At 50.2% G+C, this 14,382-nt stretch overlaps 1 protein-coding gene across 4 annotated transcripts in view; it reads left to right on the top strand.

The window, feature by feature from the left end:
• LOC144179396 (protein turtle-like) overlaps positions 1-14,382 on the top strand; it is an 82,806-nt gene that overhangs the window by 17,121 nt on the left and 51,303 nt on the right. For all 4 annotated transcript variants that reach the window (XM_077707735.1, XM_077707736.1, XM_077707737.1 and 1 more), the window contains exon 3: positions 8,526-8,707. In XM_077707735.1, coding sequence (XP_077563861.1) covers positions 8,526-8,707 — 182 coding nt within the window. The remainder of the gene's footprint in view (positions 1-8,525; positions 8,708-14,382) is intronic.

Consider the following 14,382-nt stretch of genomic DNA (forward strand, 5'->3'; position numbering starts at 1 on the left):
AGGTCCGGGAACTTCTAGGAATCCACGAGGGAATATCAGGGCTCCATGAAGCCCTTGCCAAAATCCGCCCCTCCCTATCCATTCTGTTTTCCTTTTTGCCAAATCTTGCCAGCAATGCAAAAATGTGGCTTTTGCTGCATGTTGTCTACATTTGCTTTTCCGCGTGGCACATGTTTTAAGGTTGGCTTTTTGCGCAGCACACCAGTTGTGTGGCAAAGCCAGACACACAATGGGCAGCCATATAGTAATAGGTGTTTTGGTGACTTTTAGCTGCTAGAGCCAATTGTTTGATATTGTGACACGGACGGACGTAGCTTATTGTGAGGTCCTACATCACTCTTGCAAGCCTGAAGGGAGTCCCTGGCACACTCATGGTTTAGTACCCAGTACCTATTTATTTACGTATTGTTTACATAATTGTTTATTTTATTCTTTGCCTATTGGTTCCTTTTATTTTCTAGCCCACTTTAGGACAGCTCAGTTATGTACAGTATTGTGCCGTAACAGCTGTGCGTTATCACCGAGGTTCATACACCTGTGGTGGGAATATTTAAGGTTATAGCATATACATTCACGTGTAAAAATGAAAGCGGTCTCACTAAGGTGAATGTGAGTGGTAGTGCGCAAGCGGAACAGTGGCAGGTAAGGCCATAAATGCTAACCCGCAAAAAGAAAGCTTGGTAAATAACTTCTGATATGTTATATATGTTATCCTAGGTGTATTCTTGTTCACACAAAAATATGCTTCTGTGCACTGATATACATACACACTCACACACTGACCCACACATACACACATGCGTGCGTGCGTGCACACACACACATACACACACACACATATCATATATACATATATTTCTTTCCATGCATATTGACATGCAGTGTACCACACACCAAGGAGCACTCGATCATGTAAAGAAGCAACTAAACACAAGGCACAGTAAACAGGGACATCGAAGGGCATGTGGACTGATCTCATATTATCGTTAGTGGAGTACACTGTGGGCATGCAGTCCTGAAATATTTATGCTTGGCTATTCCATATAGCCAGTGCTGACGCAATTGCTGAAATGCCCAGTTTCGCAGCCCCCTCAATTACGACAGTACTAGTAGTATCTACTGACAACAGCCGCTCATTGCCCTTACAGTTGGCCAAGGGGTGTTGCCAGCCTTGGTGGGGCGCTTGGACGAGCGAGGAATTTGGAGTCAGATATTTTGCTAGAAAGATTAATCAATATTCTGTGCAGGTCAGCATGTTTTTCTGCAAAAAAATTCTGATAGAAAAAAATTACCCCGCATTTCCCCGAAGGGGAGTATGAGGAAGTGCGAAGCACGGGGTGATGCTATGAGGGGGAGTTTGTTGAAGTTTGGTGGCATTTTGCCCGTTAGTTACATTAACACCCCCTCGTGATCACGTTCGGCTTAACACGCCTCGTTTGTCCCTCTGCGGAAATCTTGGTGAATTAACGTGTATGTTCGAGAGGAGGAGGGCACCGCACCGCAGCGCACCGCAGCTGCGAAGCGCCGACCGGAGTGAAGGGAGAGGAGGCGCAGTCACGTGAGAGAATGCAGAACTAGCGGGTTTGTAGTATCACGTGTACACCACGCAGTTATCAAGCCGCTATAACGCCGCTGAGTCGCCAACGCACGCCGCCGCCGACGTAGTTTGAATGCGTTAAAGATATAAGGCGTGTTACTAACACTGATATCAACGTCGCGTCCGTGGCTTAGTCGGTAGAGCGTCGCGCTGCGGCCGCAAAGTCCGCAGATCGAAACCTGGCGCCGGATGCTGTTTTTTTTTTTTATATAGTGTAGTGGCCTGGCTGGCGCGCCGAGAGAGGGTGTTGCGAGCTGGAGAGTAGTAAAGGGGCTTTAGGAGAGTAGGCGAGGGGGGAGAGGAGGCGCTATGCGAGCGCGACGATTCAGGCTCGCTTAAGAAGTGCATTCGCACTTATTCCTGGCCAATCTCCCACGTGGGTATGTGCCATGTCAGCGGCCAGGCAGCGTGCGCCCATCTCCCCCCGTTGGTAAGGAAGACGAAAAGCGCGCGCACCCGCAGCTGTTGCTATGCGGACGGCGGAAGGTTCGGGGTCGCTTATAAAGTGCATTCGCACTTAAAATCAGGTTTCCATTGTCCTGCAGTTTTTATGCACAATTTTTGATCCTTGTTCAAAGTGCACGTCGTGGCTAAACATTTCATCCATTAGGGCATGTGCCTTCCTTGAATGTCCCGCACTGTATTTTCTTTGCACATTTGTTTTTGCATATCTTCTGTGCATTCACAAATGTGTACCCCTAAGTGGATGTCCCTCCCATATTGGCACTGCATGTTCAGATCTTCGGACGCGGGTTCGATTCCCAGCCGCGGCGGCCGCTTTTCTTATGGAGGTGAAGAACAAGAACGCCCGTGTGTATGAGATTTCGGCACCTGTCAAAGATCCGCAGGTGGTCAAAATTAATCCGGAGCCCTCCACTACGGCGCGCCTCATCGCCTGCGTTGCGTCAGCGCGTTAAACCCCACAATCAGTGTTCAGATCTTCAGCGAGAGTGTTAGGATCGTTTAGAGCAGGGGTCGGCAGCCTGCGGCCTGGAGAGCAGCATTGTGCGGCCCCCAACACGTCGTCAGAACCCCAACCCCTCCCCCTGTTACTTCCTATCCGAAGGCCGACATGCCAGTTTTGACCTCAAATGGGGTTAGACAGGAAACAAGAACAAAGAATTGATCACTTCCAGTGGACGTTGTCCCCCATCTTCACATTTAGCCAGATTATTGTCAAATATTGTCAAATATTATTGTCAATTTTCTGAATTTTACGTTTGCTTGCAAGAGAAAAAAAGATTTCCCCTCCCCCCAATTTCCCCCTTGGCCTTCTGCTATGTTGGCTTCATGCAACTTGGCCATCCACCTCAAAACGTTGCTGGCCCTTGGTTTAGAGTATGGCACTGCATGCCCCAGCAGATGGCCACTGCACTGGCCTGTTAGGTGACTATTCCCCCCATAAACATGCCGGAGCTCCACCTACTTTGGGTATAATTAGAATCAAGTAACCCCCTCTCTTCAGTTGCAGCATACGATTACCTGAATAGGGCAAAAAGGTTCCTGGTCGCACCTGGCAGAAGCAGCCAGGAAGCAATATTTCCAAGCTTTGGGACGCTCATCCCATTTCTTTTTAAAGGATAAACACTGTAACCCTGGTGAGTATTTTGCTTACCAGGTGGACAGCAATGGAGTTCTACGCAGAGCGAAATGTATGACTGTTATATTTCCAAAGTATCTGTCCATCTGCCTTCTACCGTAAAATTCCGAGCAAGCGCCCCCCCTCCCAGCAAGTCGAAATTACCGGTTAAAGTGGAGGGGGGCGCTATCCCGGAACGGCACCGAAATTCAAGATGGCGGCCACAGTTGTTTTTACGAAAAAAAAAAAAAAAAAACAGTGCGCGTGGTTTTAAACTTTTATTAAGAAGATGAACTTTTTTACGCAAAACATGTTACTGTTGGTTACTTTGGAAGCCATTGAAAAACTTAGCAGCAAAAAAAGAAAGTTCGCAGCACTCTGCTGCCCTGGTCTTCGGGTGCCACGCCTTGATCTTACTATTGTTCGTCACTTTCGAAACCATCGAATAACTCCTCAGAGTCAGTAGCAAAAAAAAGTTTGCCGCACTCGGCTTGCAGTCCGCCCCGGTCTTCTGGCGCCACGGCTTCGACATCTGCCAGCCCGCCGTGCAGGTCGCCGTCCTCGGAGCCGAAATTTTGCTGCAGGAGATTGTCGAAATTCTTCTCCCATTCCCGTATGCGCTTTCGGCCGAGCTTGAATTGTCGAGAGGTCTGGTGCACGTTTTTCCCGTGCTCTCGATGCCATCGGATCACCTCAATTTTCTTTGCAACTGTGTAGGAATGCATGACCTATCACTGCCGAAACAAAGAAACAAATGGCGCGTAGCATTTGGGAAGCAAAGTTGAAGTAGGATTGGATTGGATTGGATTCTTAGACTGGATGCGGCAAGCCAGTGTTGCCTGGGCGCGGTGCGTGATAACTGCGCAGAGGGATGTGGTGGGGGGGGGGCTTTCCCGGAACGGCGCAGAAATTTGAAATTAGCACTGAAGTGGGTGGGGTGTGCTCGCACGGTTGGGGGCACTAGCTCAAAATTTTACGGTAATCTAAAAAAATTTCTGTAAACCACGTTTCACTGCAACTAAGTGCGCTATGAGGGAAAGCCAACTTTGGGAAGGAGGTTAATGTAAACTTCGAGGAAGTGCGGTAACCACATTTCAACACAAAGATAGGGCTAGCATTCACAGACAGAGCACTGTGATGGCACATACTTTGTGAAAAGAAGGGCCAGGAAGTTAGACGTAACATTTCAACTTTTACCCAGATGCACTGCTGCTTATTGCCTGTGGCTGTATGCGTCCAGATGCCCTAGAGAAGAACTCATACGGTTGCTGGAGTTGGCATCACGTGTTCGGCTGCTTAGGGTGCTTGCTGTATGCCAGCAAAATCCTCAGTCACCTTCAGAATCGCTGTAGGGAAAATGTAGGTCTGCGAGAATCTGTTTAACAGAGCAGTGTAGTCTACTCAAGCTTAGCTGAGAATGCTATTGCATTGTGATCGAGAAATGGTGAAGGAGAATGTTGTGTGGCTACTGAGCTTTACTGTAAGTCCAATTTTTAAAATCGTTCTATTCATTCGTACCCTCTTGTCACGAGACATACTTTCAACATATTTTCAACAAACAAAGGCATGAATTTAAAATTACTCGGCCTCGTTTTCTTCAGGAAAGAATAGATTAGTAAAATTTCGCCTGTTTGATGTGCTTTGTTTAGTAGCAGTTTTATGCTCACGGGAGTCTAGTTTGTATACTTTACGGCCAGTTGGCTGTAAAGTATACAATTTCAGCAATTTCTGGGGGTGTGCGAATATTAGAAAATTTCGAATATCGAATTTGAAGTGACTACCACGATATTCGATTTCAGTTTCACTACGTATGAAAACTTCAGAATATTTTTGAAGTATATTTTGAAGTTTGAAAATACAAAGTGACACTTGTTTCAATAAACTTAGATAAATGAAACTATGTCGGGTCAAAAATGAGAAATGCCCTGCTAAAGATACCTGAGAAATACATTCTTTACAACTAGTTTGAACTAGTTTGGCTCTGGATGTATTGCGCTTTGAGTGTGCGATACAGCACCAGCACCTGCACCTGTTTTTCATGCTAGCGGCACCAGGCTTTCCTGCAAAGCACTGGTGACGTGACAATAAGGTGCTTTTGGGACGCGCTTCTTATCTCCTTGGCACTGGGCGTCTCTTTTCGCACACTGATGAGGTGTTTGAGCTCTGAAGCTAGCCTGGTCAACACTCCTAGTTGCATAGTGATATAGTCAGGGGTTTTATAGCCAAGTGATGGGCAGTGCTTATCTTTCTTTTTATTTGCAATGTTCATTTTTTTATAGGACATATAGAAATGCCATAAACGAGACTAGTTTCGTGTTCCAAGTCACCAAGATAAAGCTTTCTGTTCAAGGAGGCGTTGGCACTGTGGGGAGTTTTATTACCAGGCTCTCCTGCCAATTTTGGTCTCTCTCTCTCTCTCTCTCTCTCTCTCTCTCTCTCTCTCTCTCTCTCTCTCTCTCTCTCTCTCTCTCTCTCTCTCTCTCTCTCTCTCTCGTACCCTTTTGTATATGTTTATATTTATGTTTATATTTTTTATATGTTTATATTATATTTTATTTATGTTATATTACCGAGTTTTCATCCTGTAACTGACAGGAACATGTGTAGATCTACCATTTATATTGTACTTTTAGAGGCATTGTGTTAATCACATGCATATAGTTTGTCAGAATATCTATCCTCATTGCAGTAGTACCGAAACAGCTTCGGTTGAAGCCAACACATGAGATGAAAGTTGACCCCGTAGAAAATACAATATCATAAAGACACCAAAAGCTGAAGTATAGCTTGCGTACGCTTGTTTTATGCTATTGAAAAGCTTTGTAAACCTTCTTTTAGCAAAAACTTTGCAGACCTTGAGCCTTTCATTCTTCTACGGACTAGTTACTGAAGCTTACCCAAAAAATTGTAAATTTCATTTTTCTTATTAAAAATTGGGAATTATTCGCTTTTGAAAGCAGAAATTACTATATGGACACCACTAGCGACTTTTGCTGAACTGGCAGTCAGAGTGCCGTACAAATTCCCCAAATTCAGCCCTTAAGCACCCACTAAAAATACATCACAAAGCTTGAAACAGTAATTGAGTGAAAGAGAGAAGTCAGAACACTGGTTTGAGCTTTTTTGTAACTTCTCTGTATCTGTATATCACTCCGTAATATGTCAGAACGTTATGTTTTCCGATTTGTGTCTGGCCATATGCTCTGAACTGTCATTACTGCAGGTGGTACTAGTTTTGTAAAGAACATAGAGTGGCAATAAGTGAATTACCACACATCTCATTTCAGGCATTCTCTCTTGTTTGTTTTTTGTTTAGAACACTCCGAGTGCCGGCACCTTTTCTTTGAAAGTGTTTCTACAAAGTAAAACAGAATAACAAGGCACTTAGGAATATGGCAAATGGAATGGAATGGTCATAAATTTATTACGGATAAAACCGCATTAGCGAACGATCGGCAAACCAAATATCACCATTGATGTTCATTTCATGATCAGCAGGAAAGCCTTCGCTTTCATAAGATCTTATGCACATAACTGGTGGCAAAGAAATTTCCTGTTTCAAGAATTGGTTCAAATTTTGTGAGCATAAAATGCGTAACAGGATACATTTTGAACTTGAAAAGCAATTTTTTTTGCATTGGGACTGTTTTTGTAGCTTGTGAATGATAAGAAAAACGAATAAAATGAACGAGATATGAGCATGGTTGTTCCAAACGAGTTCACAGATTATGGAGGAGTTTTCGAGCTATTTTAGCATTCTTCCTAGTTAGGGATTTCTTTTTTCTTTCTATTGACCTATGCGACAATAGGCCTTTGAAGCAGCCTTCCAGGTCAAGAAATGTTGGGTACCCTGGGCCCGTTTTGTCAGGTGCCACTGTTGTTTGGGTTTTCTGGGGAAGAGGAGGTTGCTTTACAAGGTATCTATTTCAAGCTTTTTGTAAAAAATGGTGTTATGCAACAGGCAGAGTAAATGTTGAGGAGATTTCGCGGTGTCACATGAAGTAGAAATGCCAGTACCTTTCGTCCCTTATTTAAGCAACCGCGGACTTCTGTGGCTGCATGGATAAAAGTGCGGGTAAAAATTAAATGATTGACACCAAGGAACGGCACCACTGCATGCCTATATTGTTAAATGTGCATCTGCAGATGCATGATGGGCATCCAAGCGTGGATTGGCAGTGGATGTCCATTTTTAACATTCGAGGGCTATCCTGTTGTGTACAGAGCTGGACTTCTAGCAAAATTATGCAATTAGAAAATTTACTGGACACTGTGCTTTTTAATTAGAAACCTTTTGTTAGTAACCATATTGACTTGTCTCTTGTGATCCATACATCTGTTTATAACTTGCAGGAACGGTATGTAATTAGAAAATCTATGGGAAATTGTGCTTTTTAAAAACCTTGTGTTAGTAACCATATTGACTTGTCTCTTGTGATTCATTCATGTGTTAATAACTTGCGCTAAAATGTTTTTTTCTGATCGAGTTCTGTGCGTGTACAGTAGAAACTAGTGTGTGCCGGATATCCAGCGGATGTGTGGCGGTTATGATGTTCCTTAGCATTCGGCATTCGAAAGGCCTTGTATCCTCTGTCAGGAAGTGTCTCTGTCGTCTTGTTTGGCCTAATTCATATTTGGCCCAAGATACTTTGACTACTTAACCAAGAGAAGAATTCATACTGTTGTGCAGTCATCGTAAATTTTATGTTTCGTTGTCGATCTGCGAGCGAGGACAGAGGTCGTAGTTGGTATGTCGTCACTATCTCATGTGATGCCACGTAACAGCATTACTGGCTGCTGCTGCTGTTATGGTTGCTGGGCACCGCCTAGTGTGGCTTAATTGCTGAGGTCATAGCACTTTCAGTTGCAATGGTGATACAACATCTCCCACTGGAAGCTGTAGGGCTACTCGCCGTATGGCTACTCAAAAAAATATGCGTTGCACCGAATGGCCATCAACTTGTGGGTGTCCCTGGCCTGTGATCCTTTGATACTATTTAATGTATATAAAGTATATGATATAATAAATAATAAAGACAATAAAAATAATAAAGTATATAATATAAAGTGTAAAGTATAAAGTATAATACTTTTAAGTATAATGCTATGCTTTCGAATATTCAGTTGTCAAATGCTATGGATGACTTATTTCTCAGTTTTGACAAGGATTGAGGAAATGTCCATATACCGTGGCAGCCTAGCAATCGAGTCCCAAAAGTCTCTAACGCATTACTGAATCCTACAACAGTGTCCCAGTTTCTGGATTAATGGACAGTCTAAATAGAAGTAGTATTGACATCTGCGAAAATGGTTATTGACTGGTTCGGGGCTGTGCACGTGCCCATGCAGGTACGACGGCTACCCCCCGCACGCGGCCGACGACTACAAGGAGCGCATCTCCCTGTCGGGCCAGTCGTCGCTGAACCTGACCAGCGTGCGGGAGACTGACAAGGGCTGGTACGAGTGCAAGGTCTTCTTCCTCAACCGGGAGACCATCCGCAACGGCACCTGGATCTACCTCGACGTGCTCGGTGCGTTCCCCAAGGCAGATTGTGATGGAAAGTCTCGCTTGGCTCAGCACCTGCTTTTTTTTTTTTTATTAAAAATGACAAGTGGAGGTTACTGTTATGCTGATTTTACATTAGAACAACTACATTTGGATTAAAATAAATGAGTAGCAACTTCTCAGTTGAAGTTGGCACCCATAATTGTGCTGCTAGAGTTATTGGTGTCCCTCTTGGCCATGTGTGCTTATTCAAAGCATAAAATTGCCCATATCACTATGATGTATGGGAGGATTGACTTACAGGGACACTGAAATGCTTCTTGAAGGTGGAAATCAAATGCATTAATGGTCATTGGGAGTGGTTTGGCCAGATATTAGCCCTGTACATTGTGCACATAATACGTAAACAATCCTTAAAGTTAGCCTATCTGAGCTGGTGGCACTGCACCAGACGACGTTTTTTCTTCCAGCCATGTTCATGCTGGCTTATGAAGCTAGCTATCTTGTTAACTGTGTCTTACGAAATCGTGTGGGAATCCAAAGCTGACCGATGGCATGGTTCTCATTAGTGTGTGCATTTTATTGTTATAATGTTGGTTCATAATGGGCTGGCCAGTTCCGCTGCGGTTTACCTTAGATGCATTTGTTGTAGAGGCAAGGCCGCACATGGCACTTTGACCTTTTGGAGAGAGTGATCAGACAAAGCAAAGGATTTCAAGGTTTAGCAGTGCGCGTCCGCTTGCGTGAAAAACAACAATTTTGCTTGGTCGTCAGTTGTGCGGTGTTTGTACCAGCTCTAAATGGGAAGGATTTAGATGGCATTGCTTGAGGCAAGGACAGGCAGTGATGGGGGGACATAGGGTTATAGATGTTGTGGGAATTGCGGAGCTCCGCCATCGTTGCTATCCCTCTCGGCCCGCCGCGGAGGCGAGAGGGGTGGTACCCCTCTCTCCGCGGTCGCGCGCTTCCCCTCCGGGAGGATGCCCGTGAGAGCGAGGGGGCGCGGCCGACCCCCTCACGTGACAGGTTTGCCCGGAAGCTCCGGCGCCCTGGTCCGAGGCGGGCGATGGAGGTAGGGCCTCTTTGGACACGAACCATCGTCGGGAGCGGCCGTAAGTACGACTCGCTCCTTTTTGGCCTTCCTTTGTCCGCCCTCGCGCCTGTCTCTCCCGCTTGCTAAGGTGGTCGGCGGTGTAGAACGACGCGCCCGACGTCTCCTTTATTGCATTGCAATAAACGTCGGAGTGGGCGAATTCTGTGTCCTGTGTTCCTTGCTGTTCGCTGCCGATACGCCAAGTTGGTGATCTGCGGCGGTGTTCAGTGGAGCTAGCCTTGCGGCCGGATCTCGAGGATCGAGCTAGGCTGCCGTTAGAACCCTGGTCCCCACATTTTTTGGCGCCCGAACGTGGGACTCGTTTTCAAGTGAATTCGAGGTTCGCTAGCTCCGAGGAACATGGCACAGGATTATGAGTTGGTGGATTTGATGCTGTTGGCCGACCTTTGTGATCATGCCCGGGAGGTCCCGCGATGCTCTGCATCAACAGCGCCCACCGCAGCCGCAGGAGCGGCTCGGGTCCCCCTTCTCCACGGCCCCTACGCAACCGTGAGTGCGGCTTGCGCACCAGCGAGAATTTCGGAAAGTTCTGAATTCCGCGAGCGCTATACGTCAGGTGACGCCGCGCTTTCAACCACCATGCGCCGGGCCTACGCAGATGCTGCGGCTCGCGCACCAACAAGAATTTCGGAAAGTTCTGAATTCCACGAGCGCTCTACGTCAGGTGACGCCGCGCTTTCAACCCCCATGCGCCGGGCCTACGCAGATGCTGCGGCTCGCGCACCAACGAGAATTTCGGAAAGTTCTGAATTCCACGAGCGCTCTACGTCAGGTGACGCTGCGCTTTCAACCACCATGCGCCGGGCCTACGCAAATGCTGAAGCCCCATGCGGCGCGCCTCTCGTGCAAGTGAGCACGCAGGCGCCCGTAAGCGAAGGAATGACTGTGGATGCAGCTTCCATCGCGAATGCTCTCGCAAGCGCCATGCAGCAAGTGCTGCAGGCGGCGCGCTCACCCGCTCCCAGGGTGCAGCTACCGATGCCGACGTATAGCAGTTATAGCGATCAAGTGAGCGCGAACACTTTCCTGCTGGCTCTGAGCCGTTACGAGCAGGCGACCGGCATCAGCGAGAGCGAGGTGCTGCACAGAGTTCTGCCCGCAGCCCTAGTCGACCATGCCGCCCGATGGTATCGAGTGATAGGCCACACGGCGCGCACGATGGATGACTTCCGAACGATGTTCAGGGAGGAATTCCTGCCCGTCGACTACCTCCCGCGGATGCGTAGAGAGTTGGAAATGCGCACCCAAGCTTCGGACGAATCGATGATCGAGTATGTCCGTGCGATGCAGGAGCTTTACGAGTACGCCGACCCACATGCCCCGAACTCGGAGTGGGTCGATCGGGTCATCAGGCAATGCCACCCCACCTTTGCTTTGTACTTGAGGAACTGCAGGTGCAGAGATCTCAACGAGCTGGCGGCCGAATCTCGTCGTGTGCAAGCAGCAATTGCGGCTGCACGCGCGTATCGGCCACCGCCGCCTCCGGTGGAAACACTGGAACCAAGCTGTGCTTGGCGCGGCGTTACGGGCAGCGGACGAGTCGAGGTCGGCTCTACGTTGATACCCGGCCAGCGAGAAACGCTCGGTCTCGGGGACCGAGCGATGGACCCCTACTCGTATGGGTTGCGCAACGCGGAGGCGATACGGCCGGAGGTCCTGGCAGCCCCGCGCGCTGTGCACACAACAAACCGGTCAGGTGATCGGCCGGCGAACGCACGCCCAAGTGGGCTTCCCTACACGGGATCGGCGCTGCCGCAGTTGCTGGCACCCGCTCACAACTCTCCCCCGGAGAACCGGATGCGGCCAGCTGGCCGCGGAGCGTACGAGCAGCCTCGAGCGGCGCAGCAAGCAGCACGGAATTCTGTTCGCTGTTTCAGGTGTGGCCAAGTTGGTCACATGATGCGAATCTGCCCAGGTGGACAGGGAAACGCAGCGGGCCGCCGGTGAAGTCGCCGGCGGCTGATCAACGCGCCCGAGAGGAAAACATCACCGCGCCCGCCGCATTCAGAGTCGGAGTTCCGACCAGCGCGCCTGCGCCCTTTCTCGACCTCGCAATTGCGGGGCGGAGTTTTAAGGCATTGCTGGACACCGGGGCAAGCACTTCACTCGTAGGGGACGAGGTCGTTTCCCATCTCGAGCGCAAAGCTATTCGGCTGCGCGCGCGGAAGTTGCCGCTCCAGCTTGCGTGTGGTGATGTTACGTCACGCGGTGACGTATGCCTCGTCGTGCGTTGGAGTCAGCGTGTACGGCGAATGCGTTTCGTCCACTTGCCCGGACTGACGGTCCCAGTCATTCTGGGGAGAGACTTTATGTCCAAGGTTGGACTGGTCGTGGACATCGGCAACGGAGGCTATCGGGAGGGCCCGTTTACGCCGCTAAAGATGTTCGCCGAACCGCCGCCTGCAGCGAGGTCGCTGTGTAAGGCTGCCGCCGAAACGTCCCGCGCGCCGAGGGAAGCAAAAGCTCCAGGCGCAGCCGATTGCCGGCGCGCGCGGCACCCTCCGAGCTCGGGTGTCGCCGCTCCTGGCGCGGTTGATTTCTCCTGCGCCGCCAGCCCTCCAGCCCGAAATCAGAGCGAGGAGTTAGGCGCGCTCCTAGCAGGTGCTAGTGAGCTGACAGCGGCGCAGCGTTATCGCGTCGTGGACGTCGGCAACGGAGGCTATCGGGAGGGCCCGTTTATGCCGCTAAAAGCGTTTTTCGAGCCGCCGCCCGCAGAGAAGTCACTGCATGGGCGCGCCGCCGAAACGTCTCTCGCGCCGCGGGAAGCAGAAGCTTCAGGCGCTGCCGGTAGCCGGCGCGCGCAGCAACCTCCGGGCTCGGTTGTTGCTGCTGCCGCGGCTGATTTCTTCTGCGCTACGCGCCTTCCACCCCGAGGTCAGGGCGAGGAATTGGGCGCGCTCCTAGCAAGTGCTAGCGAGCTGACAGCAGCGCAGCGTGACCGCGTCTTGTCGTTGTTAGGTGACTTCGGCGAGATATTCACTGAGCAAGCAGGTTGCACAAGGTTGGTGCAGCACTGCATAGACACCGGCGATGCTCAACCATGGAAATGCAATCCCCGGCCCGTCAGCCCGGCCAAGAGGCAGGCAACTGACGAGGCGCCGGAGGAACTGCTGAAAGCAGGCATTATCCGCCGCTCGACGAGCCCTTGGGGGTTTCCAGTGGTGCTCGTACGAAAGAAAGACGGTAGCTGGCGTTTGTGCGTCGACTATCGGCGGCTGAATGCGGTCACGAAAAAGGATGCGTACCCCTTCCCGAGCGTTGACGAAATCGTCGCAAATCTCGGTGGCGCAAAATACTTCTCCATTTTGGACGCCAGCAAGGGGTACCTTCAGGTCGAGATGCGTCCCGGCGATGAATGCAAGACAGCGTTCACTTGCCATCGGGGGCTGTACGAGTTCGTACGTATGCCTTTCGGTTTGTGTGGAAGTCCGAGCACATTCCAACGCCTGATCGACCGGGTGCTCGGTGAGGCAAAGTGGCAGTATGCCCTCGCCTATTTGGACGACATTGTCGTCTACTCCCGCACTTTCGAGGAGCACCTCTGCCACCTGAGAGACGTCTTGGGACGACTCAGGGCGGCTGGCATAACCATCAATCCTGCCAAGGCGCAAATATGCAGCGCTCAAGTGAGCCTGCTCGGCTATCGGATCGAACGCGGACAGGTGTCCCCCGATCCCGAGAAACTCCGGGCGATCTTGGAGTTTCCCACGCCGAAGGATGTCGCCGGAGTTCGGCGCTTCCTAGGGATGATCGGCTACTACCGCCAGTTTATCCCCGCTTGCGTGCGCCTGCAAGCACCCTTGACAAAGTTGTTGAGGAAATCCGCCCCTTGGGAGTGGGGAGAGGAGCAGGAGAGCAGCCTACGCCAACTGGCGAAAGCTGTTGCAGACACTGCATCGCTGAAACTGCCGGATCTGAACAGGCCATTCGTGATCCAAACAGACGCGAGTGACCTCGGCGTAGGGGCAGTGCTCCTCCAGGTGGATGGAGAACAACTGCGACCCGTGGCTTTTGCGAGCCGTGCGCTGACACCGGCAGAGCGAAACTACTCGGTCACCGAGAAGGAGTGTCTGGCCATAATCTACGCACTTCGAAAGTTCGAGATGTACGTAGAGGGGGTCAAATTCACGATCGAGACTGATCACATGGCCCTCACATGGCTTTCCCGCCTCCGTGAGCCCAGCGGGAGGCTCGCGCGATGGGCCCTGGCATTGCAACGCTTCGAATTCGAAGTTCGCTACCGCAAAGGTGCCACGAATGTGGTCGCGGACGCGCTGTCACGGGCGCCGGTGGACGACACCCAACCGGCCGGAGAGGCCGAGGAGGACGCTGTAGGTCAGCGACCCTTCTCGGCGCGGGGAGAGCGCGGAACGCGGGAGGACCCAAGTTTCGGAAGCTCAGAGCACGTGCATCTCGTCGGGGGAGGAGTTCCGCTCGAGGTTGCGTTCAGTCGGGAAGAGCTAGTCGAGGCTCAGCAGGAGGACTTGTTTTGTCGGGAGGTGATCGCCAGTCTTAATGAAGAGACGGACCCTCAGGCAAATTGAACACCGGAGAATGACGGGGGGCGCCGGGAAGCTGCTGGTATT

The sequence above is a fragment of the Haemaphysalis longicornis genome, unplaced genomic scaffold (assembly GCF_048455015.1).
Source record: "Haemaphysalis longicornis isolate Haplotype H1 unplaced genomic scaffold, Haemaphysalis longicornis Haplotype H1 scaffold_4, whole genome shotgun sequence".
NCBI lineage: Eukaryota > Metazoa > Arthropoda > Arachnida > Ixodida > Ixodidae > Haemaphysalis > Haemaphysalis longicornis.